Raw genomic sequence first — 24256 nt, 5'->3', positions numbered from 1 at the left:
AGCAGATGGGCTGCCTGACACCTTTCCCACACACTGCAATATGGGAGACAGGTCAGGGTTGGGCAGGAATGCAGTGGGCTGGCCACCTGCTTTATTTTATAGGGCTCCCCCCTCCCCCTGTCCACGTATGTCAGTGAGGGCTATAAAACTATGGAGTTCAATGTAGCAAAGTGTAAGGCCATCCACTTTGGACCTAGGGAAAATAGGGAAAGGTATGAGAAGGTAAGAACTGGAGGAGCAGAGAAATTTGCAGGTTAAATTAAGTAAAACGCTAGAAGCTACTGGACAGGCAATCAAAAATTATATAAATGGCCCAAGGAGGCTGGAATACAAAGCAGTGGAAGTAATGTCACATAATAAAAACAGAAAATTGTGGAAATATTTAATGGGTCTGACAGTATCTATGGACAGTATCTATGGACAGAGAAACAGGATTAACATTTCAGTCCAAGGACACTTTCAGCAGGTGGGTGCTACCCCACCTGGCTGGATATTGGTGGAGAGGGGTTAGAGAAGGTTGGTGTGGTCAGCTGTGTCAGTGGCTGCAGCCAGGTTGAGCGTGAGTAGGGATGGTTTACTGAGTGTCCTGGTAGAGCCTGAGACAGTAGCTAAGTGAAAGGGGTTAGTAGTGACTGGAAAGGGTTTAAATTATGGATGTTTTTTCCTTTCCCTGGTTCAGTGGCACCGATCGAGTACAACTGCATTGCCCTAGGCCAGCGATGTCAGGACAAATACAGGGCAAGAATGAGATCGCAGAATCACAGAATTGTTACAGTGCAGAAGGAGGACATTTGGCCCATCATGTCTGCACTGGCTCTCTGGATGAGCATTTCACCTAGTGCCGTTCTCCTGCCTCCACCCCCCCCAACCTTGTAGATTGTTTCTTTTCAAATAATCATCAAATTCCCTCTCGAATGCCTCGATTGAACCTGCCTCCACCCCACGCTCAGGCAGTGCATTCCAGACCTTACCCACTCGCCGTGTGAGCAAGTGTTTCCTCCTATCGCTTCTTGCTTCTTCTGCCAATTATTTTAAACCTGTGCCCTCTTGTTCTCCATTCTTTCACCAGTGGGGACACTTCCTCCCCATCTGCTCTGTCCAGACCCCCTCATGATTTTGAATACCTCCACCAAACCTCCTGGACAGTTTGGGCACAGTTCAGATGGCGCATTCAGCCAGTGAACTCTCAGTGAAACCCACACCCACTTTGCGCTTTCAGAAGAACCGTTTGGTTCGCCTTCGACAAAGAAGATGAGGCAGGACAGCTCAGAAACCAAAAGAAGTGTCAACGAAACTACATCTCCCAGCAGACCAAAGCATCTGACGCAACCTGGCAGTGGGGTGGAGGAGAAAGACAATGAGGTCAGAAATGAGTTACTGGTAGGAGTGGCTCTGGTGGACAAGGGGGTTGGGCTGGGAGGAAAGGCAAGTCGAACAGACTGTTCCCAGCTCCTTGTTGGTCATGCATGTTTGGTCGTATTTTTGCACGTAGGCGGGTCTACACTGAGGCTGCGTTAATATGTTTACAGAGTGGGGAGGTTATAAAGCCCCGTGAGTCAAAGCTGGTCCTTGTAGATTAGCACTAGGCTGCTGGCTGGCTAGTGAAAGGAGTGTTGTGCGGGTAAGTCGCAGTGTCTGTCTTGTGTAAGGACGGGGAGAATGCAAAAATGATATCCAAAAAAAAAAACCCCTAAAATCCAAGGACAGGGCAAATGTTTTTAAAACGCTGGCTCGGAATTGACTGGGAATAGAGCCGCTGGTGCTCTGCTTGGAGATGGCAGGGTTTGTGCAGCGACATGTTTGGGTGTGGAAAGCGCTCTGTGCAAAGTTGCTGCTCGCAAAGTGGGGGGGTGGGAAAGGTGCGAAGAAATCTGGACATTAGTGTTAGGGTGGATTAGTGAGGCGCAGGGAAGATCTGTCTCTGTCTGGGATGTAGGCGATGGGATGGGGTTGGGATCCGCATCGCTTCGATGGCTTCAGCCGGTGACACATTTCATTCTCTTCAATTTCAGGCCATATACACTGAGACAATAGCGGGATCCAATCTTCAAGGAATCTCTTCATATCTGAGACTTGTTTTGTGGATTTTTTTTTTAAAATTGTTACCAGCACTGTGAAGGAAAATGGTTCAGAACAAGATTGCAGAGTTGAAAGGTTTCCACCGCTCCTTCAAGGTAAAAGCAATTCCTTTGCCGCAGTCTGCTCTCTCTCTCTCTCTCCTTTCCTCCAATAAGCTTAAAGCTGACATCCAGAAAAGAAAAGGCAAAATGTGTTTTGTTTCAGCATTTTAAATGCAAAGGGAGGTTTCATATCCAGGCATTTTGCAAGTGTAACCTTGGTCTGTAACGCCCTGGAAACTGAGCACAGAATCTAACCAGGGAGCCTTTGCCTTTCCAGCCACTGCAGTAATTATTGGGCATGTTATTTTTCTGAAGCTCATTACTGGCCGAGTTAAAGTATTTTGGTTTGGAAACGGCTCCATTTTGTGAGTTGGCTGATGAAATAATCAAGTAGGCGGTCTCTGTAACAGAGCGAGTTTCTTACATAAGCCAAGGGCTCAATGCAGAAAATGGTATAGTAAGTCCGTTATGGAAGCTTTTCAGCCTCTGTATAAATTAGACTTCGTTTGTTAGCTATCTGCTCACCCTGTATACATTATTTTGTAGGGGCAGACTCCTTTTGATGATTATTGTGATGACACTGGACCATCTCATATTGAGAAGGTGTTTAATTTTGACTGTCCAACTAGACCTGGTAGGTCATCACTGAAAGTATTACCTTCAATTGTTAACATGCAACCCAATATTAAGTTGTGCAATTTTTTCCATTCCAGCGTAAGCTGACATGAGAAATGTAAATGTCCTCATTTATTGTAGACATGCCCTCGAGTCTGCCCATTGACATCCCAGATGCCAAAAAACGGAATAAGAAGAAGAAAAGGTGTCGGGCCACAGACAGTTTCAGTGGCAAATTTGAAGGTAAAGCTTCTTGATGTTGACTTGAATGACGTAACAATCTGTTTCAGGATGAACTATGTAACTGCAGACTGAATTCCAGTACCATGTCCTAGAACAAAACTTTTGGTTTTCCTTGGCTTGTTAAAAGTAGGTGCACATTTATGTCCCACTATTGAAAATGTGGGTAGGAAGTGGTTTAAAATGATGTTAGTTGGTCAGATTTATAACTGGTACAAACAGCAATCTGTAAGCAGAAGGCCAAGGTTGGTAGGATCAGGATTTGTTGGATACACCTGAAATGGAGATTCAAGGTGTGGGATCTTATTTCACAAGAAATTATGATATGGTCCCCGAAGTAGTAACTTTAAATAGGAGAAAGTCAAAATTGTACTTAATACAAATGCTGGGTGACACCCAGCAAATTAAGTAATTCCAAGTGATAGAATGGGGCAACTGTCCTCAAGACTATAGAATTGCTTTACATATACATGCTGAAGTTGCCAATTTGAATTTCAGTAGGGTTGGTTTTACATGTTTGTGTAAACTATAATCATTCCTACATTCTGTTCTTTAATTTGAGTGACTTTGCTTTCACAAGACTGTATTAAATGGAGGATTGTGCCAACTGTGTTTGGACCAGTGTTACAAACTGCCTCTTTTTGCAGATGTTTACAAACTAAATGGCGAGATGTTGGGAGAGGGATCTTTTGCCAGAGTACAGACCTGTGGAAATCTAATCACCAACAAAGAATATGCTGTGAAGGTAAGTGAAACACACTCTCATTTGAAATGTAGCTTGCATCACCCAGGAGATGATTGAGCATTTTGGAGGAGCTTACATTGGACAGTGCTGCTTTGGAATTTTCCCATCCTGTCCTGTCCTGCTAGAAAATTTCAGTTGCTTGCCTCAGTTCCAAACAATTAGACTGTGAGACTGGCTAACTATTGCCCATGATTAGACAGGAGGCGTCAGGAAAATAGCTTCAAATGTGGATCTTAAGATTTAAAATCGTGATCTTCTACAGATACTTCAGTGCAAATGAAGTTGAATAAGGCTGATCTTTGCAGGTGACCACGTTAGTTAATCTTTGATTCTTTGGAGAATGGGATTGGTAGTGAAAATTGTATATCAAAGGCACAAATCTCAGGAATTGAATTTGTACCCAGCTGGAGTTATTGTATTATGAGACCTCCCAGTCATTAGAGTGGATGCCTTGAAGAGCAATTAAATTGACGCTTGTAAATGGTTACACTAGAGAAGGTTCAGGTGATCTTCAAAAGGTAATAAAGATCTTAAGCAATTATCTATACCCTTTAACATTGCCATGGATTCTGCATCTCACAGCCTCAATACTAGAAGAGGAAGGAAATAAATGGTATGAATGTGTGTAATATACTGCCAAGTGAGGCAGCTGGCTGAGCTGATTGTATCAATGTATTCAAGTTGGTGAATAATTGGATGGAGGGGTATGAGAAATATCTTGGGATGTGGGACTGGCCAGATCACACTCTGTGTGGCCTTTTGTGGTCTAGTTGCTATATTCTTGAACTCGTATGTATTGGTGGTTGGAATAATAATTAGACAATGTGGTTACTGCATTCTGAATTCCAGCCCTGTTTGCTATTTTCTCTTCAGTTTTTACTTTTGTTCCTTTCTGTACCTGACAGTTGCCAATTTGGAGGAGATTAAACTTTGAGAAGGAACTTGTTCTGCACCACTAAAATGTGCCTTTTGTTAGTCTGATCACATATCTCCCAGTCTTCTGGGTCCAATGTAAATCATGCAATGATTTTCAGAATTTGCCGATTCATAGTGGAGTTGTGTTTTTATAAATGCTGATAGTGGGATGGAAGGAAGCAATGACTTTTGCTGCTGCTCATTTAGAAGTACAAATCTTTAATTCACAAACTGAGACTACGCAGGCAGAGTTAGATGTGCGTTTTAGGTGAAGGCGAAATTCCTGATGTGAATGGAGCACTCTCAAAGGTGGGGTTGAAGGAGTTTGTGCAGCAGACGTGCTTCATCCCTCCCCTTTCCCTTTGCTCCTTAACTCAGGCTAATGGGAAAAGAAGCAAAAGTGACATGAGGAGAAACTTTTTTGCACATCAAGTGCTTAGGAATGTACTGCCTGAGTGTGTGGTGGAGGCAGTTTCAAATGAAGCATTCAAAAGGGATTGAGACTGTTAACTGGAAATGAAGAATGTGCAGGGTTATTGGGAGAAGACTAGGGGAATGGTACTAGGTGAGTTGCTCATTTGATGAGCCGGAGCAGATACAATGGGATAAATGGCCTCCTTCCGCACCTTAACAATTGTGTTCCTGTGATTTTGAGGTTGCTGTTAGAAATAGCTAAAATTGCTTTGGAGGAACAACATGTCGCCTATGGATATAGGCAGTTCCTTCTGCTATGGTTTGGCTTTAAATTGGACAATGTGTAAAGAAGGGGATATAGAAACTGTAGGTTTCTTGATTTGGAATTTGACCGACACTATAGTGTGTTTCCATAACATTGCGCGTTAAAGCATGTACTGGAGCTGCAGAATTTGGAAATATGAGCTGCCTTTTCTGTTGTACCTTGTGGGGTGATGAGGCCTTTGGCTCCTGACTCTTGGGGCATTTGCCCGCAGTTCCAGTATAAAATCTAACCGCAAAGCTGCCAACCAGATAGAGATTTTCTTTGGAACTGTATATTACAAACCAAGCCGGACTTGGTGAGCTTACTGTGTGATGCTTGTGTCCTGGGAGTTGGAAGCCTTAGCACCCCCAATAAACAATATGGAATCGGTCAGAGAGAGTGCTGAAGCATCCAGACCTTGATTTGGGGCTGGATAGTGTGGTTCCTTTCTATTTTGTTAGTAATCTGAACTTTCTTTATTGGAGAGGGTGGGGACAGTCTAGAGATTTTGGTTGATGTGCAGCTGGCAGTGGGGACATTATGTTCAGAACTAAACAAAGCCTTTGACAGTAGAGGAGGGGAAGGAATGGGGGATGGGACACTGCAGCACTGCTGTGGGTGTTTGCAAACTTTTCTCTAAGCAGCTGTTTTTAATTTGAGCTTGCAATGATCTGTAAAGAGCTTTTGTCTGAATTGCATTCCTAGTGTGAAGAATTTACCAAATGGCTTGCATTGAGGAGGGATTTAAAAATAAAACAGAATTTTTCTTTGTGTTCAAGAAAACTGGCTGCATTTAATTTTGAGGTGTGATTTGAAGTTTCTTTTTTTTTCTTCCTCTTCTCAATTCTACAATTTCCAGATGTGCTTTTTCTCTTTATTTTGGTTTGAACATTGTTATAGCTCTTTGAGCTTTGAGATAAAGGTGAAACTGGATTACTTGCTCCTTACGCTATGCTCTCATGGTACATACTGTACAAAAACATTGACCCTGGGTGGGACTTAATATTGGCAACAGTGTTTTTCCTGAGGAGGTTAACCCTTGCTCAGCCAGAAGTCAAACTACTTACTGAAAATGTGTTGTGATCTCGATAAAGGGAAGACTCCTGCTGTAAGGAAAGGGCCTAGGAGAACTTAGTACAGTGTTTGCAATCTCTTTTGGTGTTGTGTGCTTTCCAGTTGTATTTGTAAATATCCACACACAATTACACAAAGTAAAAAATAGTACATCTGGGGGGAAAAAAGACACTTATGCTGTTGTAATAAGCAATTACATTCATGCAAGTTTCTTGGATTTTGCTGAGTACCTTTTGACCAGCCTGTTGGACACTGGTTGGAAAAGATATGTGAAGCAGAAATATTAAAATAGTATTTTGAACTAATAGGCAAACGCCCAAAAGATTAATTTGAATGCTAAAAGTTTATAATGAGGCAGTGTGGCCATCCAGCCACAACATCACCAAGCTGCAAAAGGACTTTGTCCCTGTGGATACTGAAGAACTGGCTTGTTTGCTCCGTTGCAGATTATTGAGAAGAGACCAGGCCACAGTCGCAGTCGTGTGTTCCGCGAGGTGGAGATGCTCTATCAATGTCAGGGACACAGGTACAACATGGTTGTCTGTTAATCCGAAGAGAAGCGTGAGATATTTAATGTGCAAGCACTCTGTACCTGCTGACAGGATCGTTTTTAGTCCATCAGGTGATTGCTGTAAATAGATAATCCTGATGTAAGACTAGGAAATGGCTTTGTTTCAACAAAGCTTAAACACTGCATCAGCAGTACAATTATTTCTGTTACACTGCACTTTGATCTTGCTGTTGAAACGCATTCCCTGCATTTTTATTTAAAAGAGCCAGCAACTTTGCATTGTATCAAAATTCATTGCAAAGTGATGTGGGGGTGTCTGAATTGTATCTGGAACATTAGATACTGTCGATGGTCGTGGCTCCAGATTGGTTATGCTATTGTCTCAATTTGTAGAATAACCATTTATATCATCTATCTTAGGAACATTCTTGAGCTGATTGAATTCTTTGAAGATGAGGACAAGTTCTACTTGGTTTTTGAAAAAATGAAAGGAGGTATGAACCTTAGCTAATTGGATACTGGATATTTGTAGACAGTAAGCACAAATGACTGAATATAAACACACCCCTAGAACTAGTTATGAGAAAGACTTGCTATGTTGCATGACTCTTGCAATGTTCTAAAAGATCAACTATTTTCCATTTTATTCGTGATTTACCTCGAGCTTTTCAAAGTTTTTGGGTGTTTTAGTATTTGCAGGAATGCAAAATCGCTCTGAGGAATCCTTGCCCCAATTTTTGAATGGCAACTTCAACTGTACAAGGGAAAACACTGTCACCATTATCAAAAATGTCTGTTTATACAGCAACAGGTGAAGAAATGTGCTAGAAAGTCAAATACAGAGAGAAAATGTAGAGATTACGTTCAAAGAAATCTAATGACCTTGAGTTTAAAGCCCCTGCATTTCACTCGAGCTGGTTTTGGTTTGATCAAAATCAGCAAAAAATTTCGATGAAACACATGAGTTTAGCTGCAGAAAATGTCCATTTGTAGGAAATCCAATTGCACCCATTTTTATAGGAGGCAGAGGATTCATTGAGGTATATGAAGAAGTTGTTAGTATTTGACAATATTTTTTTTGTCTTACGTTATGAACCACAATTGGAATCTATCCTTACATGAACAGCACGTAATGGGTACTGATTGTGAGTTAACTGCCCATTTATCAACAGCTCATTTTGAAAGGTGCATTTACTAATGCCTGCATTCTGGATATTGCATTTCCCTTTACGATTTTACACAGGGTGTCTGTCTGATAAGTGGGGTATCCTAACTGGACTTTTCTTTATCTTTCCAGGCTCTGTATTAACGCACATCCACAGACGAAAGCACTTCAATGAACGGGAAGCCAGTGTTGTTGTCCATGAGATAGCGAGTGCCCTGGATTTTCTTCATAATAAAGGTAATGAACTGACCAGTCGTGAGAATTTTTTTTGTCTATAGTAACACTACAATTAGTACAGAACAAGGTGCATTGGACACTGAAAGCCTCTTAGCCTTTTAATGCTCAAAAATGCTATTTACTATTTGGGTTCTTTTATCTATACCTATTTTATTAAAGCCTAATGAAGATTTTTCCCACCCCCAACCTTCACCACCCTTAAAAGTAGGGCTCTTATTGATATACATTTCCATGGCTGTTGTTCACATTATGCAAGTTGCCATCCTTCACATGTAAAACAAACAATGAGTGTTGGCTGACAGTGGGAGGGTTACAGCCAAACTCCATCCATCGCCATCCAATGTCTACATGAGTTTCCAATGGGAGTTGCTGAATAGTGACCAGGAGCAGGTACCTCCTCTCTACCTTTCACCCCTTTGTCAAGTGCTGAGGCCAATTACCATGGCCTCATCCTCCCCCATCTGAGATTTGCCAACTAAGGACAGACTGGACTTTTGTCATATAAAGTGGTGTTAAAAGGGTAAAACTAGAAATTTGCCCAGATTAATGGCATCAACATACATGTTTCATACTCAAAACGATTTCTGACTAGCGGTAGAATTTATAGTTCTGAACTAAAAATGGATCGGATTTAATTTCACAAGAGGAACTTCTGTGTTTCAGGCATGGCTCACCGAGATCTGAAACCAGAGAACATCTTGTGTGAGAATCCAGAGCAGGTAGGCACTGCTTCAGTGTTTGTGAACTGGAAATAATACTGGTTTAAAAACTGTACTAGCAGATGAAGCCATGTCAGTACATCAGCTTTATTCGAGACATGTATTGGTCAGTCTGGCATGGTCCCTTTTGGGAGCATGACTAAGCAGGAAGCATGAACTTGAAGGAAATTTCCCAACCAGACGGAACATTGATGGATGGTGTGCTACCAAAATGGTTTCCAAATGCTTCCTAGTGACAGTCTTGTTTGCTTCTCCTGAGACATTGCATCTTTGCAATTATCTACATTGAAGTTTGCACGACGTTGTCCCCTTTCCTGAACTGACATCATTGCTATAGCTGATGAAGACAGATCCAAGCTTATCTGAAATAAACAGAAAACTGCATTGCTGGAAATAACCAATAGTGCAGTCAGCATCTGTAAAGAAGCAGTTTACCTTATTAGGACATTATAAAGCAAAATTTAAAAGTGGAGGTTATGGGTTAGCATGTTGAAACATCAGTTGTGACTAGAATTGAATAAAATAGAACTGATTCCATTAGTAGGCTAACCTGTAATTTCCCTCATTTACCCTAAATGTTCTCTCCTGATTTTTAAGATAAGTTTTTAGGGAAGCTGGCCATCTTTTGACATCTTGCCCAACTGACCACTGAGTGTGAACTAGTGTTTACTGACCAGACAAGGGAGTGCTTTCTCAGTGCCCCCACACACAGTTTCCAGACGTAATCCCTAGATAGCAACTAGGGATGGGAACCCTGGCTTTCTACCATCTTCCCTGCCCCCTCCATACCACAGGGGTGTTGGAGCCAAGGGTAAAGCTATTAACCAATCAACACAACACACATTGAGGAGCAATCCTGACCCCTCTGGTTCACTGTTACATCAGTCCCTTTACCCACTGGCCGATTGGCAGAGCTTGGCCTATAATATTTTTAAACCATTAACCGTGGCCACATTAGCAAGCTAATCATATGAACACCATCAAGCTGCACAAAAAAGGCATTCAAAGAGGAATAAGGAGCACTTGTTTAATCAGAATTCTGAGCTGAACTGGGTTTGTGTTTAGTGAATCATTTAATGGTTGGTGCATCTGTTTTTATTCTTCTAGCTCTCCCCAGTCAAGATCTGTGACTTTGACTTGGGAAGTGGAATAAAATTGAATGGTGACTGCTCCCCCATCTCGACCCCTGAACTTCTGACACCGGTAAGAAGCAGGTTTAATTCGAACTGTTGGATGGATTACATTTGGAGCCTGCACTTGCCTCATTGCTGTGAAATCTATAGCTATTAAAAACCTGAAATTCTGCCACAGACTGCAGATAACTTAATTGTGTGTTAGGCATCCATTTACTCTGAGATCATTTTAATCTTATGGCCCTTAATTGCTAATTTATCCTATTGCCTTTTGCATTGGTGAGCCTTCACATTCCCCTAGAGCCCATTTGTGCAATTCTGCTTAGGAACTCACTTCTTCATGTTCATTCTCTTTCCATGTGCCCCTGGGCTTTCATATTTTACCACCCCTGTACAATGTTCCACTTGAGAACTAACAATTTATCCAATAAAGGGAAAAGGAAGTGATGGGATGCAAAAGCAGTGAACTCAGAGTCAGACCCTCAAAATACCTCAGATACTGTCCAGGGCTTTTAGATCCTCAGTTACTGCAGATATCATTCAGGGCTTTGCAACTGGCTTCTTAAAATAGTCCCCCTCCAGCCCAGTTTTGGACTTTTTTTTGTGGGGGGTGGGGGGAGGACTTGGAGAAAACCATTTCATGCAGTTTAATCAAGAGAATGGTGATTTACCTTTTTATGTACAGGTTTCATGATTTAAAACATAATTTTGGTTTTCTTAAGCCAGGTGGATTGATAAAGCTAAGGTGTACTCATTATAACTCTAAGGCTTGTTGCTAAGTGCTTTTACTTCACACTATTACTGCAATTGTATAATGCTACCTGTAACCTGAGTGGGGGCCTGATCTGCTGACCTAGGTGAAACAGACTGAGACTGGTAGCCTTTCACTTGGAATCATTTTGAACCTTAAATTCAGATTTACTTTTGGTCTTGGTGTGAACCTGAAGCCACTTCTCACTATTAAACTTGTAGTGTGAATGTACCATTCGGTTGCATTTTTTTAAAAATGAATTGGAATATTGGGGGTTTTGGGATTGTGTCCTTGCAGCTTTTATTTTGTTGTTGAGCTATTAATCTTTGTCAGCTACAGCCTGGTCCTTCAATGTCACTGAACTTGTGAACTTTCCATGGTTTGCATGTTGCTATAAGGTTCTGTTTTGGCACAGTTAAAGCTCAAGGTCGGCATGTTCTAGCCAACAAATACCTTCCTAGAAAGATTTCCAGTACTTTTCTTGGGATCACAAGCTGAATGTTGTTTTGAGTATATCGATTGGGGGGTGGGGGAGGAAGGCGATATACCTCATCAGTGTATGAAATATAATCGTGTGCAAAACCATTGATATGTAAGAGCTTGCATATTTGCAATAAATTTTGGGGCTTATTTATTTGAGATTAGTTTCAGGCAAACCATTTGCACCTTTGTAAAAGAAATGAGGGTCTGAAATAAAGTGTGTATTTCTCACATTAGGCAAACTACATAGGTGCAAATTGTAATTATCATTACTAGATATCTGTAAAAATGTTGGAAATTATATGCATATCCCCAACATTCTTTACTTGGAAATCCCATTGCCAAATTTCTTAAATTGAAATTTAACTTTTTGGTGAATTTAATGTCACCTACCTGAGAGCTATAGTTGTGCCTTTTTTGCCACTGGGTTTCATTGGAAATAGGAAATTACTTCTATTGTATTAATGATCTCGAAAATAGGAAAATTACTTGTTATGAGAGAAATATTTGCAACTTAGAATATGTACTTTTACTGTTTTGTGAACTTGCACAACAGTGTTTCAAAATTCTTACTCTCACGGTTAGGGACTGAAAGGAATGTTTTATGTGAGTGCACATCTTTACACTCATGAAGTTCTCTCTTGTGCTGTGACCTGGCAGTGCAGTTTGTCTGAACTGTGGATGTATTCAGTGATTTGTAAGGCTTTTATTTCAGAAAGCCCTTTTCTTTATGTTTATTGCAATATTGGTTTCTCGAAGGATAACCCCCGAACAGATGGGCTTTACTGGTCCCTCTCCTGCAGTGACTGCAAACATTTTGAGATATTGGTCAAACTGTTTCTGGTCTGATATTGGTCCCTATTGAAGTAATTACTGTGAACAAAAGCTGTTGTCATTTTGAAACCACCAAGCATAGAATTACAACATGAAAACCAGCTGTTTGACCTATCCCTATGGTGTTTATCTTCTGCACAAGCAGTACCTGATTAGGTGCATCTGCCCAGCTCCCTATTCCCCTTCATCAATCTGCATATGTTTAAAAGCAGACTCGCAATTACAAACTTACATTTGCTTTCTTTAGTTCAGTTAGAATTTCAATGCAGAAGTAGAGAGTTTTTTTTTTTACCTTGCATATCAAAGGGGCCTGAATTCTATTTTGTAGTCATGTGCCACCTGTCATTTTACACCTGTAAAACCATAGCGCTGTCAGCCAATTTTTAAACAGTTGGCTTTGAGATTTGTTTAAAGGGTTTTTTCTAATTTAGCTTGTCGTGTACTCTTGTGCATGTCACACGAGACTGCTACGCCTCCCAGAAATTAAATACATACCTCCACAAGAAATGGCTGTAAAAAAATTTTTTTTAAAAATCATTTCATGCATTGTAATGCTGCCAGGCATATTTTGGTCTTGTGTAGTTTACAAACCATAAGTGTTTGTGTTAAATAATTGCTGGACTTTGTTTTTGCAAATATTTACAAAGGCTTGAGCAGGAAGAAAAATGAGAATGAATGATGTGAGAATCTTGTTTGACCGTTTTAACGTAATGGCCAATGGATCTCACAAAAATCAGTGTAAACTCTAGGGCTTTTGGTTTAGTCTGTGTTGTGCTTACATTTCATCACGTGTTACTTTGCTGTGAGTAAAGTTCCACCCAGCTCAGCAGATCTGATGCAATTGGTGGAAATGAGGGTGTTTCACAGAGAAAGGGCAAAGGGCACTTCAGCTCTCTGTACAAAATGGAGCTGGCAAGCTAGATTGTGGTGGAGGAGGGTCTAAGTGCCTGCGCCTAGGACTTGTTTCTTTTAGCTGAGAGGCCAGAATAGGATGTGTAATTATTTTTTAGTTAACCCTTTGTTGATTTTTTTTTTTGAATCAGCGAAGTACAAAGCGTTAGTCCTGTGTAGTTTTTGGAGTTATGTTTAGTGACGTGGGTCTGTCTGAGCAAAGGGCTTCAGTATCTTTCAGGCTTTGTTTACAGAATATGATTTTCACTTGTTTGTATGTGATACTGACCTAATGTAACCCCGTCTTTGCTCAGAAAATACTGAGATTGGGAAAGGTGTCTGGAGCAACTGTCTCATGATAGCTTACAGTTAAAATGATTTCTGCTTTCCAATTGATTCCCACTCAAAGTGGCTCAAATTTTAAATTGTTAGCCTTTCCTTTGAAGCTTTACATGTTCATTTCTCTCCCTATCCCTGTATCTTTCCTCAGCCTTGCAGACCCCATTTGTCTTAAACTGCCTGTTCCTGTGACCTGATCTTTATGCTCTCCTCACCACCGTCAGCTGTGCCTTGTGCCAACAAGCTCCTGTTTTCTGCCAAACCCTCCCTAAATCTAGGGTTTGCACCTCCCTCTCCTGGACCCTCACCGGGAATCCTTCCATTCCTCTAATGTTTCCACCTTTTGGCTTGAGGTCCTGCAGTCCTTGCACCACTCAGAAATACTTCATGATGTTTTACTATATTAAGAACTCTAAATAAATGCAAGTTATTGTTGAACAATGCGTTTAAGTCTGAAATTCAGCTTTTCAGGATTCCTGGGGGTAAGAGCAGATAGTTCCTTCAGTTCCTCTCTAGTGGGAGATTGGAAACAAGCAAAGGCAGTACTTAGAAATTGAATGTTTACCACTTGCTTTCATGGGTCCATCCACAGCTACACAAGAAATTCAACACTAGAACAGAGCTGTCCACTTTGTTAGTGCTCCTGTCACTGGATTCAGTGTTTGGCCTGGTGGCTGCTGTATATACCTTCAGGATACTCCATAAGCTCACCAAACTTGCTTTGTCAGCCCCTCTCAAAGTCTTGTCTACCAGAGGACTGTCATGAGAACACAATCACCTCCATGTCGCGCACCTGACTTGCATATATGTTGGCTAATATATGGGATTTCCAACTTGCGACCAGTTTGGGAGCAGCATCACCTCATAAAACGGAGAACAAAAAGATTGTAGACCTCGGAGTCTGATTGCCCTCGAGTCAGACCCCAGTGTAAAATTCCCACAGATGCTTCATCAGTTTATTTTAAGGATAAATTAGTTCCAAGTAAATTGAAAGGTAGGTGGGGCCTGTATCAGGTGTCATGGTGTGACTGATTACAGGCTTTGGAAAGTCCCATTACAGCTAGTGAGTGACTTGCAGATGGCAAGCCTGAGTTGCATCATCTTTATGATTGATCTGTAAAGCCTTTGGGTTTATTGCTGTATACATCTATCACTGAGTATCTTAAATATAATTGCTTGCTGAGTATTAACTATAGAACCCCCAGTATAAAACTCTTTCACTTGTTTCTTTGAATTTGTTTACAGCTCATAAATTTTTAAATCTAATCTAGAATACTGAGGTCATAGATAAGAGTGGTTTATGTTCTTGTGACCATGTTAGACAGACACTTTGCATATGGTCCTGTTGGACAGAATTCTGTGGTGTCTAATTGAGTATAGGTGATATTCTGTATGTAGAATTTCTTTTTTTTATATTTGTGGTTTTAGATTAACTTAAACTGCACGGATGAAATATTTAAAGAAGCAAGTGTGTATGTGGGATGTGAAAGAGTCTAAAAGCTTTGATCGCTTTTTAATTGAGCAAGATGAACCATTTGACTCTGGCCTATTAGATAATGTGGTTTGGTTTTGCAGCTTGTTTCTTTCAGGGGCTATCCAGTTAGCGGAATTGGCAGGCAGCTGGTTAATTGAATGTCTGATTGGCAGCTTCCTGAAAGGACAGCAAGCAGTGCTTAGTTGGAAATTGCACTTGACACGGATGAAGTTGTCTTTGAAGCTGGAAATAGAGCTGCCAGTTCCTTTTAAACTGCAAAACATGTCTTCCCTTCTCCACTAACCACCTCATTGTGAGTTTGCTATGAAAAACATATCTCCATTCAAATGTCAGAGCTACCTTCGTTCTATGCACTTATCTCCAAACGCAGAAACTTTTAAAGAGAAAAACCCTTTAGAATGTAATGATGCGACTGTTTGATCACAGTTCATCCTCCTGACTTGCTCTCGTAAAGCATAAGGATGGACGTGGTGAGGGAGAAGGGAATGTTCTCAAGTAGGAAGGTCTGCAGATGCAGCCTCTGCAAAGTTGCTCATATATTCTAATGGTGTAGTCAGAGGTCTAGCTGCTTTTTGCTCCAAGAATTATGCAGTTGGGGAAAATAGGAACAGCAAGTAATAGTGTGAAACAGCTTTTCTGGGGATGAAGTGGTTCTGTAACTTACAAGTTACTTTCAAGGGCAACCCTGTGAATGCTAAATAATGTTCATGTTGTTCAGGTACAATGAGGCAAACATGGACAGAAGAGTTGGCAATGATGCTCTGTCCCGAAAAAGTATTTAGCCTAAACACTGTTTCTCACCAAAAACAAATTCTGCGATCTAAATGTAAAACAACCTTTGAAATTAAAATAAGATGGCATTTCAGCATAAGATTCAGCACTGAATTATCTCATCTAATTCCTGTGATTTTTTTTTTTAAACATATTTAGTGTGGGTCTGCAGAGTACATGGCACCAGAAGTTGTGGAGGCATTTAATGAAGAGGCAACGATATATGATAAGCGTTGTGACCTCTGGAGTTTGGGTGTTATATTGTACATCATGCTCAGTGGATATCCGCCCTTTGTAGGAAACTGTGGTACTGACTGTGGTTGGGACCGAGGGGAGGCCTGTCTTTCCTGTCAGGTGAGTGACCTACATTTTCTTCCAAGTTTAAATATTTTTTTGTTCCAGATTGAAACTTTGCCTCATGCACCTCAAACGTACAGGTGGTGTAATTCACAGAAGAATCAATCCATAATAATGTGCAGTTCTTGCACTGGGAGTAGATGGGCTGCAAAGGGGTGACAAGTGCTAGATGCTGAAGTGCCATCTGTAATTAGATGATCACAGTGCCGATCTGGAGCTCTATCAAATGTCTCCATTAAAACACAAGGCTATTAGTGAGTATGCTTGTATGTGTCCTGAGGTTAATGGGTACTGGCTTTGTGCTACTTTTTGGAATGAGGGAAGAGCAAGGCATAATATATTTTTATATTATATTCTCCTGAAGGCAATCCTGCTGGGGTATAGCTCCATGGGCACTGGTATCCCTTTGCTGCAACAAAACAGGCTATGTTAATGCCACACTTTGAATTCTGCCCTTGGCACTTCAGAGGTAGAGAGTCAGGGGGATGGTGTTTTGGGGCAACGAACCTGAATATTACAAAGGCATAAATGTACATTTCACTGGTAGATGGACCGAGCTAAGGTTGGAAGTGATAGATATTATGGAGGGGGAAATTTGTAATGAATAGCTTATGGAAACAGAAACTTGCTTCAGGGTTGAATTGGTCATTAAAGCTGCAAACAGTTTGGGTTAAGGCTGAGACCGTGGCTGGAGTGGTTGAGTCAGTGGCAAGGCACTGAGTTTATGGCGGGGGCTGAAGACGGCAGCTGTAGAAATTTGAGGTTCTTCAGGATTGAATATCTGAGACATTGGATGAAGTGGATATCAACTAATTGGCCATTCTCCATGTATGAGCTTTCACTCTGAACATTGGAAGGATATTCAATCTGGAGGCATCACAGCTGGGCACAGTCATATCTTTAGCTGACTTCCACATGCTCTCTTGCTGCAGAATCACCCCCCCCCCTAACTTGGCCTCTGAATAATGACAATTTTTGTCTTTCCTGTGATCAATAACTCAGCACAAGAAAAGTGGCTACTTTCCACTCTGCCTTTTGCAGACCCTCTGTTGGAAGTGGATATGTGTATAATGGCTGCATAGGCCTCAGCATGTCTGTGTGGGCCATCAGTTTTGTGTTCTAACCTATATGCCTGCTCCTTATCCATAGTCATGACCTACCCAGACAGGAACTGGGTGTTGTAAAGTTGGCTAGGATGTATTGGAAACCACCTCCTGATACATTCAGGGCAAGTAACTGAGACCAGAGCCAGTGTTACATAATCACTTTCTGAACTGGTTTCACAAAATTCATCTTGCTAAGAATATCTGGCTTTAAAAGTGAAATCCTACACCGTTAGCAATGTAGAGAAGCTGATGTCATTTTCATTTCCACCTTGTGTTCACCAGCTGTGTCTGTATGTGTGTGTGTGTGCATGTGTAAGATTTGTTTAGTTTGGTTTTATGTCAGCAGATTTGCTCAGTTTGACAAGAGGTCTCTGTTAATAATGGCAAGTGATCATTACCATATTTAATTGTGTATTGATAACATTGTCAGCCAATACGTCCGAAGGGGTGGGGTCTTAACGCAGGACTTGAAGCATTTGCCTCAAAACAGAAAAATGTCATCTATCTGAAAAGGGTCTCCAGGAACTGCAACAAACAGAATTCCCCAAATTCTCTCCATTAAAAGCAGGGTGATTTCTGCAGGAAAATGCAGGGAGTGCAGGGCACTTACAGCAGTGCACTGTTACGCATTTAAATTACCGGGATCAATCTCCAGGTCTTGCTGTTCATCTCCATTCTGGTTGAGGAAAGTGCTTGCACTATATGCAGCCATTTTGAACCCATTATCTTCTCAATCAGAGATGCAAGTGTTGCTAACTGAACTAAGCTGGCTCTGAGGATTGTTCTAGAATTTCCCAGCTAGGGAATGTGATCTTTTGCTGTAGGACAGGGTTTCGGAAACTGGCAAGATGAAATTCTGGAGTTGTTCCGACTGAATGTTAACAGCTGCAAGGCCTCTTTTAAATATCTGCATCTTGTGATTAGTGAACTAAATGGCTGATGCTTGAGGCCTGATTCCTACTCCAGAAAACCAATGAAAAGCTGGGTTTAAAAAACAATGTGACCCCATCCCCCTGCTTTCACAGGGTCTACCTCTACCCCCTTCCCCCCACACACACACTCAGCTCCCACTGAGGAGTGACAGCAATTTCAAAGCCTCGAATTGGGACCCCAGTAGGAAAAGGTTTGGGAAGCTTGTGGGATTCTTTCTCAATCACTTCCAGTGGTGCCAATTATGTAACTTCAACTTCTACTTAACTGTCACAACTTTGTCCAATTTCAGGGTATGGCTTTCCTTTTGAAGTTTACCAGCAATAGCTGATTTGGCCCCATCTGAGCTTCTAGTGGAAAAGGCATTGCAGGGTTAGTGCCCCAACATTATCACACATGAGGGTTCTACCCCATGGCATTATAGTAGTTTGGGGAGGGAAATGGGTGACTTTTCATTAACAGTACAGGTACAACACTAAATTTAAGTGTGTTTTTTTTTCCCTGTGTATTGTCTGAAGGAGCTTCCAGTCACTAGCTCCTGGGGCCACTCTGTAAGCAGTTACCAGAGGGACAACTGAAAGTTGAAAGATGTTTTAGTGAAACATGTGCCTATCTTTTAAGGCTGTGTGTCAAAGAAGCTTTGAAATTCAAGACTTAAGTTAGCAGTACATTGTTGCATTAAACTGGAACGAATACACTCAAATTGACAATAGCTGAACCAATATTTTTTTAAAAATAATTTAACACTTAGTTTGGTCCATTGTTAAACGCTGAGCTAAGTGGGGAGGTCTGCTTACCTGTCGGGAATGGATTTAAGTGGGTTTAAGGTTTGAACTGCAGTAAAGTTAATTTCCTTTCTTTCTGAAAAGCTACATTTGTTAGAACAGAGGAGACTACAGAAGAGATTGAGGCCTTAGTGTGATGGGAGGATTGGGAAATGGAAACAGACTACTTCCAGTCACTGAAGGGCCTAAAATAGAGGGGTATAAATACATGATTAAATGTAAGAGATTTGGGACAGGGAGCAGGGGAAAGTTTTTGAGTTGGGGAAGCTGTGGGATGCTCTGCTGTGATAGACGCCAGCCATGTCAGCACTTCCAAATACGATAGGTGGTTGAAGATGAGAATAAAAGCACATGGAGTTAGGGCAGGTATATGTAATTATGGGGAGGTCTTGTGGCGCAGTGGACTAGTGTCCTTGTCCCTAAACCAGAAGCTCTGTATTCGAGTCCTACCCCAAGACTTGATGGCCAAGGACAGCATAGCCATAATGTGGCCATACAGGTTGAGTATCAACTTGTAAATCCTTCCAACACAAGCCAATGGGAGGCAGTAAGAATGAGAGAGATTCCTAGTCAGCCCATGTGATGGGAAAAACATTGGAGCCTCTGCCTTCACTATCCATTGTTCCAGACTGTGCAGGTTGCCACAGCAACTCTGACTCTCTGAATGAACTGTAATACACTGCCACCATGTTAAATTATGGCTACTGATCATGTGGAAAATAAACCCAATATGGGCTAGTTGGGCTGAACAACTTGTTTTGGTGTTGGAACAATGTAGAAACTGTAACGAAGGTCTTATAATTAAGCAACTACTCTTGTGTTAAAGAATTTTGATGACTTCTATTTGCAGAATAACCTATTTCAGAGCATTCAAGAAGGAAAGTACGAGTTCCCTGACAAAGACTGGGCTCACATCTCTTTTGGCGCAAAGGATCTCATCACGAAACTCTTAGTCAGAGATGCCAAGAAGAGGCTGAGTGCGGCACAAGTGCTGGAGCACCCATGGGTGCAAGGGGTATGCTTTGTTACAAATTGAGATTTGTAAAGACCCAAACTTTTATTTTAAGTGCTGCATTTTGAAACTGCTGCTTTTGTTTTTTAAATACTGTATATGTATTGATTGTTCTATCCTTTTGCTTTTAGCATGCACCAGAGAATACCCTTCCAACACCACGCCTTCTCCAGAGGTACATCTACAAACCTCATCCTGAGCTCGAGTGTGCTGTTTAAATGCATTAAGCTGTTTCAAATGGGACATTTGAGGGTGTGTTTAATCACTGCTGACCTCCATCAAGCTGCAAAGGGGCAGGCTCAAACCTACTTCTAGCAACAAAAGGCAAAAAGAACATCTACGTTGTTGCTTGTGCAGTTCGGGAGTCATTTCAAAAGAAATGAAACTCTACCCTAAATATTCAAGCTTTTCATTGCTGCAAAACAGCAACAATCTGGGTCAACGTTGTTTGAATTTATATTAAAAATTTTAATGAGATAACTTTGATTAAAAATGTAACCCTGAGCTTTTCAATCATAATGTACCTTCATGGACTGTTCCACAATTCATTTGTTTGTGAAGGGGTTGCAGCTTGTGAAACTAAAGCCACTGAAAACAAAGGATTGTGAATGGATTAGCTAGCAGTGAAAACTGAGGCGTTCAGTCTTTGGAGCCTGTTATTGTGTGTGTTGCGCTTTGGTTAAATCTGTGTTGACTCTTTGTTCTGTCCTGTCCCCTCAGGAACAGCAGTGCCAAAGATCTCACATTCTTTGCAGCTGAAGCAATCGCAGTAAACAGGCAGCTGACTCAGCATGAAGAAAATCAGGACGAGGAGAATCAGCCAATCCTCATCAAAGCTACCTCATGTTCCATGCGACTGTCTCCACCCTCAGAATCTAAATTGGCCAAACGGAGGCAGAAGACGAGTGCAATCAAAGCAGCCAATCAGCAGTTGTTGCCACCCTTAGTCCTGGTTGACAATTGTGCGTGACATCATTTCTTCCCTCAAGCACATAGCAACTAAACCCAGAACCTTCTATTGGCTGGCTTCCAAGTCTGGCAATGTTACAATACTGCTTCACATAAGAGAGAACTGTTTACAGCATTTGAAACCTGCATGGGATAAGTATGCAAATCTGAGATACTAAGAGTCAGATAACTGAGAAAGGGCAAAAATTTAAACAACGACTTTTAGTCTCTTTACCAAAGGAATGTTTTTAAGAGCAGGTTTTAAACTTATTTTGTACTGTGATCACCTTCATGACAACTATAGTTTAGTTTTAGCTGCTTTTATACTGGTATCAGTTTGGGCCACTGGTTTTGAAGTGCGGCGTCTCCACACAATAAAAACCTTCCAGATTCTTTTTCCAATAAGGTCTTCCTGCTCACTGGCCCAAGTGCATTCAGCAGGCTTGCGTGGGGGTTGCCATTGGCTGCAGAAGACCTGCATTTCAGAAGCCAATGGCAAAACAACCCACTATAAAAAGCAGCAATTTATTTTGCATTTTTCAGATACATGCAGGCTTGCTCCTAGTCTCCAGTATAAAAAAAAAATCAGGGCTACTTTTTGCATACCAGATTTTTGAGAAGACCGAGAGAGATTTTGTATATTCTGTTGTTTTTTTTAAACTCTAGTTGTACACCTATTTTCCTCTGATATCAATGTGACTTTTTTTTTTAAACCTCACCCTTCTGATCAGCATGTCCTAGAAAAAGTTGTTTCCTTAATTTCTGCCAAGTTCATAAATGTAAGTATATTCTGCATTTATTTTGAGTCTTTGGGAAAATCTGTAGCAGGACTTCATTAGTTCAGGAAAGATGACAATATGATGGGTGGGGGGAGAAGAACAAGAATTTGACTGAGAAAAAGGCATTCCAGATACAAAAATGCGAGTAGTCTTTCTCTAAGATTGTGTGAAATCTTCTTAAAAAAAAAAAAAATTTCTTTGAAAAAAGTGTGTTTATGTCTGTTTTTAAAATGTGTATGGATGGAGTCTGAAAGTGCCACATCCTGATTTTGAAGCTATTGAAAATTGGGTGCTCTCCATGTTTCTGTAATATAGGCAGGTTAGGCCTGGCCTTTTGTGTTAATGTGGTGGTTATGTTCAAAGCCATTGAATGTATATGTTAAGCTTTTCACTGTATTGCAGAAGTAGAGCACACAAGCGATGCAGACATTTGAAACCTGTTTCAAAATGTTCAATGAAATGAGTGTACGCTGCATTTCTGTCTGGGGGCATGGCAACAACACCACCTTTCTGTAAGCTCTACTGCCCTGTATCAGTCAGGTTGGGCAATGACCAGCTATTACAGGGCTATCTGTACTGTTCCTTTTGTGGGTTGTTTAAATTGAACTTGCACAAATGGCCCCTGCATCAGGGACAGAGCTACTAGTTCCACCACAGAGGAATGTGTATCAATCCACTGCCATCTTTCATGGAACATTTTTATATTAATATACAATGTACTTGGAACTTAATTAGTTAAAAGGTATGGGTCGGATCTGGTTGTTACTTTTCTTTTTAAAAAAAAAAAAGTGGCTCCCACAGAGGCTGAGGGGAAGATCTTTGTACTGAACAGGAAACTACCAGTTTGATTCGCAGTTTATGCTAAATTAGTCGCTTTCGACCAACCCAGTGAGATGCAATTGGTCACTGGCTACTGCAAGGGTTTCCTGCCCTGATCGGTATGCAGCAGAAAATGTGTGGGTCCGTGTTGAGGACAGGAAGAGGTTTGGCAGTGACATCTTGCGATGTAGCTTTCACAAGTGAATAAGCACTTCACTGTGGTGCAGAGGGCAACTTCTTGTTGGAAATGTAATCCAGCATAGGTACCAATGTCTGTGGTGGGGGTGGATGGTGAGGGATGAAATCCAAATTATTTCCTTTATGTTAAATGTTTTGCGTATAACTGCTCACACTTAAACTAAGCACTTACTGATGGATGAGTGTCCTTTTCTGACTGTACTTGCTGTTAAGATCGGATCCTACTCAAAGTGGATCGTGTATTGAAATCCCCTTTTGGCTGTAACTTCACCGATCTTGTGGTTAGAAGTTTGCCTTTCTTCTAAAGGTTAGATAACATCTGTGCAAAAATATTGCATGGGGGGCAACTTTGTTGAAGTGAATGATTCTGGCTTTAAAATTGCCTACAGGATAGGCTGGGAGTTCACACCTTGCAAATCGTCCAGCCAACAGCAAATCATTTCGGTTGTGGGATCCCTTTGGATGTGAAAATGTTCAAGATGAATCTCAAAAACCTTCAAATAACATGATTTTGCTCTGAAGGGTTATTTTGTTGGGTGAATTAGTAGGTGTAACTTATACAGGGATCAAACTGCACCCATTGCAAATTTTTTTTAAAATTATGTCTCCATTTAATGCAAGTTCACTGTTGGTTCCATTGCCCAATCCAACAACTTTCTGAAACAGTATTATCAGCAACAGTATGGTACTTTATAATGAAAAGCTGGTAGTACAAGAAGCCAATTTAAATTGTCGAGTACATTGCTATTACGTTTGCTGAATAAGACATGTGTTCTTGTTGTCTTATACTAAGACTACTTGAATTTTGTATGCATTGCATCATCTCATTCGAATGCTACCTTGTGCTGGATGGCAGCACAGCTTGGTTTAGTTAAACATAGGCCATAATCGAGCACTGTTGGTATATTAGCTAGCTCCTAAGGGGCATGAAGCGAAAGCACTTTACACACCAGGTGACTGATGAGGCTCACTCTAAATCTTCTTACTGTTGTTGCCAGGATTTTTGTATTGTTTTATAAAAATTTTAATAAATGCTTTGAACTTATTGCTTTAGCGTGGTCTTTAACAAAATGCAAATCAACATTTTGTGCGGTGGTGGGGGGGGGTAGTAAATATTCTTTCTTGTCCCACTCAAATGTATCTCTTGTCCAGTTAGGTTTTGGCATTGTGGTGGCATCCATGCAGTAATCAGTGCCAGAATTTCCCAGTAACAAAGTGAGCTGGTGCAAGGGCGAAATAAAAGAAACATACATTTATATAACAACTTTCACACCATAAGATGTCACAAGAAAGAACTTCTGAAGTGTAGTTTTTTTTTTCCTGCAATACTGTCAAACGCTGCACAGCAAGTCCCCACAATCACCAATGAAATGTGTCCGGATAATTTTAGGTGTTGCATTATTGTGCTATTACACTATTATGCAGTATTACATTACCAGATGCATACACATACACATACAAGTACTTGGTGTCAACAGAAAGTTTAGTGTCTAGGTATTTTTAAACGTCCAATTTTCCTTTTAAGCTCCAAACTCATTGTTCGAACTCTTCAAACAATGCATCAACTCT

General features: G+C 41.0%; 1 protein-coding gene across 2 annotated transcripts; it reads left to right on the top strand.

Moving 5' to 3' along the window:
• Positions 1 to 1478: 1478 nt before the first annotated feature.
• mknk2b (MAPK interacting serine/threonine kinase 2b) lies at positions 1479 to 23732 on the top strand. Of its 2 annotated transcripts, none has more exons than XM_041205307.1 (14): positions 1479 to 1621; positions 2013 to 2174; positions 2667 to 2754; positions 2877 to 2978; positions 3623 to 3720; positions 6874 to 6953; positions 7359 to 7432; positions 8236 to 8340; positions 9004 to 9059; positions 10167 to 10262; positions 15913 to 16107; positions 19782 to 19946; positions 20075 to 20118; positions 20664 to 23732. In XM_041205307.1, exons 2-14 carry the CDS (start codon positions 2124 to 2126, stop codon positions 20911 to 20913), a joined length of 1404 nt encoding a protein of 467 aa, XP_041061241.1. In that variant the 5' UTR covers positions 1479 to 1621; positions 2013 to 2123; the 3' UTR covers positions 20914 to 23732. The 2 variants fall into 2 exon arrangements, with proteins under 2 accessions (XP_041061241.1, XP_041061242.1); XM_041205308.1 differs by lacking the exon at positions 1479 to 1621 and adding an exon at positions 1649 to 1782.
• Positions 23733 to 24256: the final 524 nt, after the last annotated feature.

Source organism: Carcharodon carcharias, chromosome 14, assembly GCF_017639515.1.
Source record: "Carcharodon carcharias isolate sCarCar2 chromosome 14, sCarCar2.pri, whole genome shotgun sequence".
NCBI classification, from domain to species: Eukaryota; Metazoa; Chordata; class Chondrichthyes; order Lamniformes; family Lamnidae; genus Carcharodon; species Carcharodon carcharias.
Note: the sequence above shows the minus strand (reverse complement) of the source record. Positions and strands in the feature narration are given on the sequence as shown.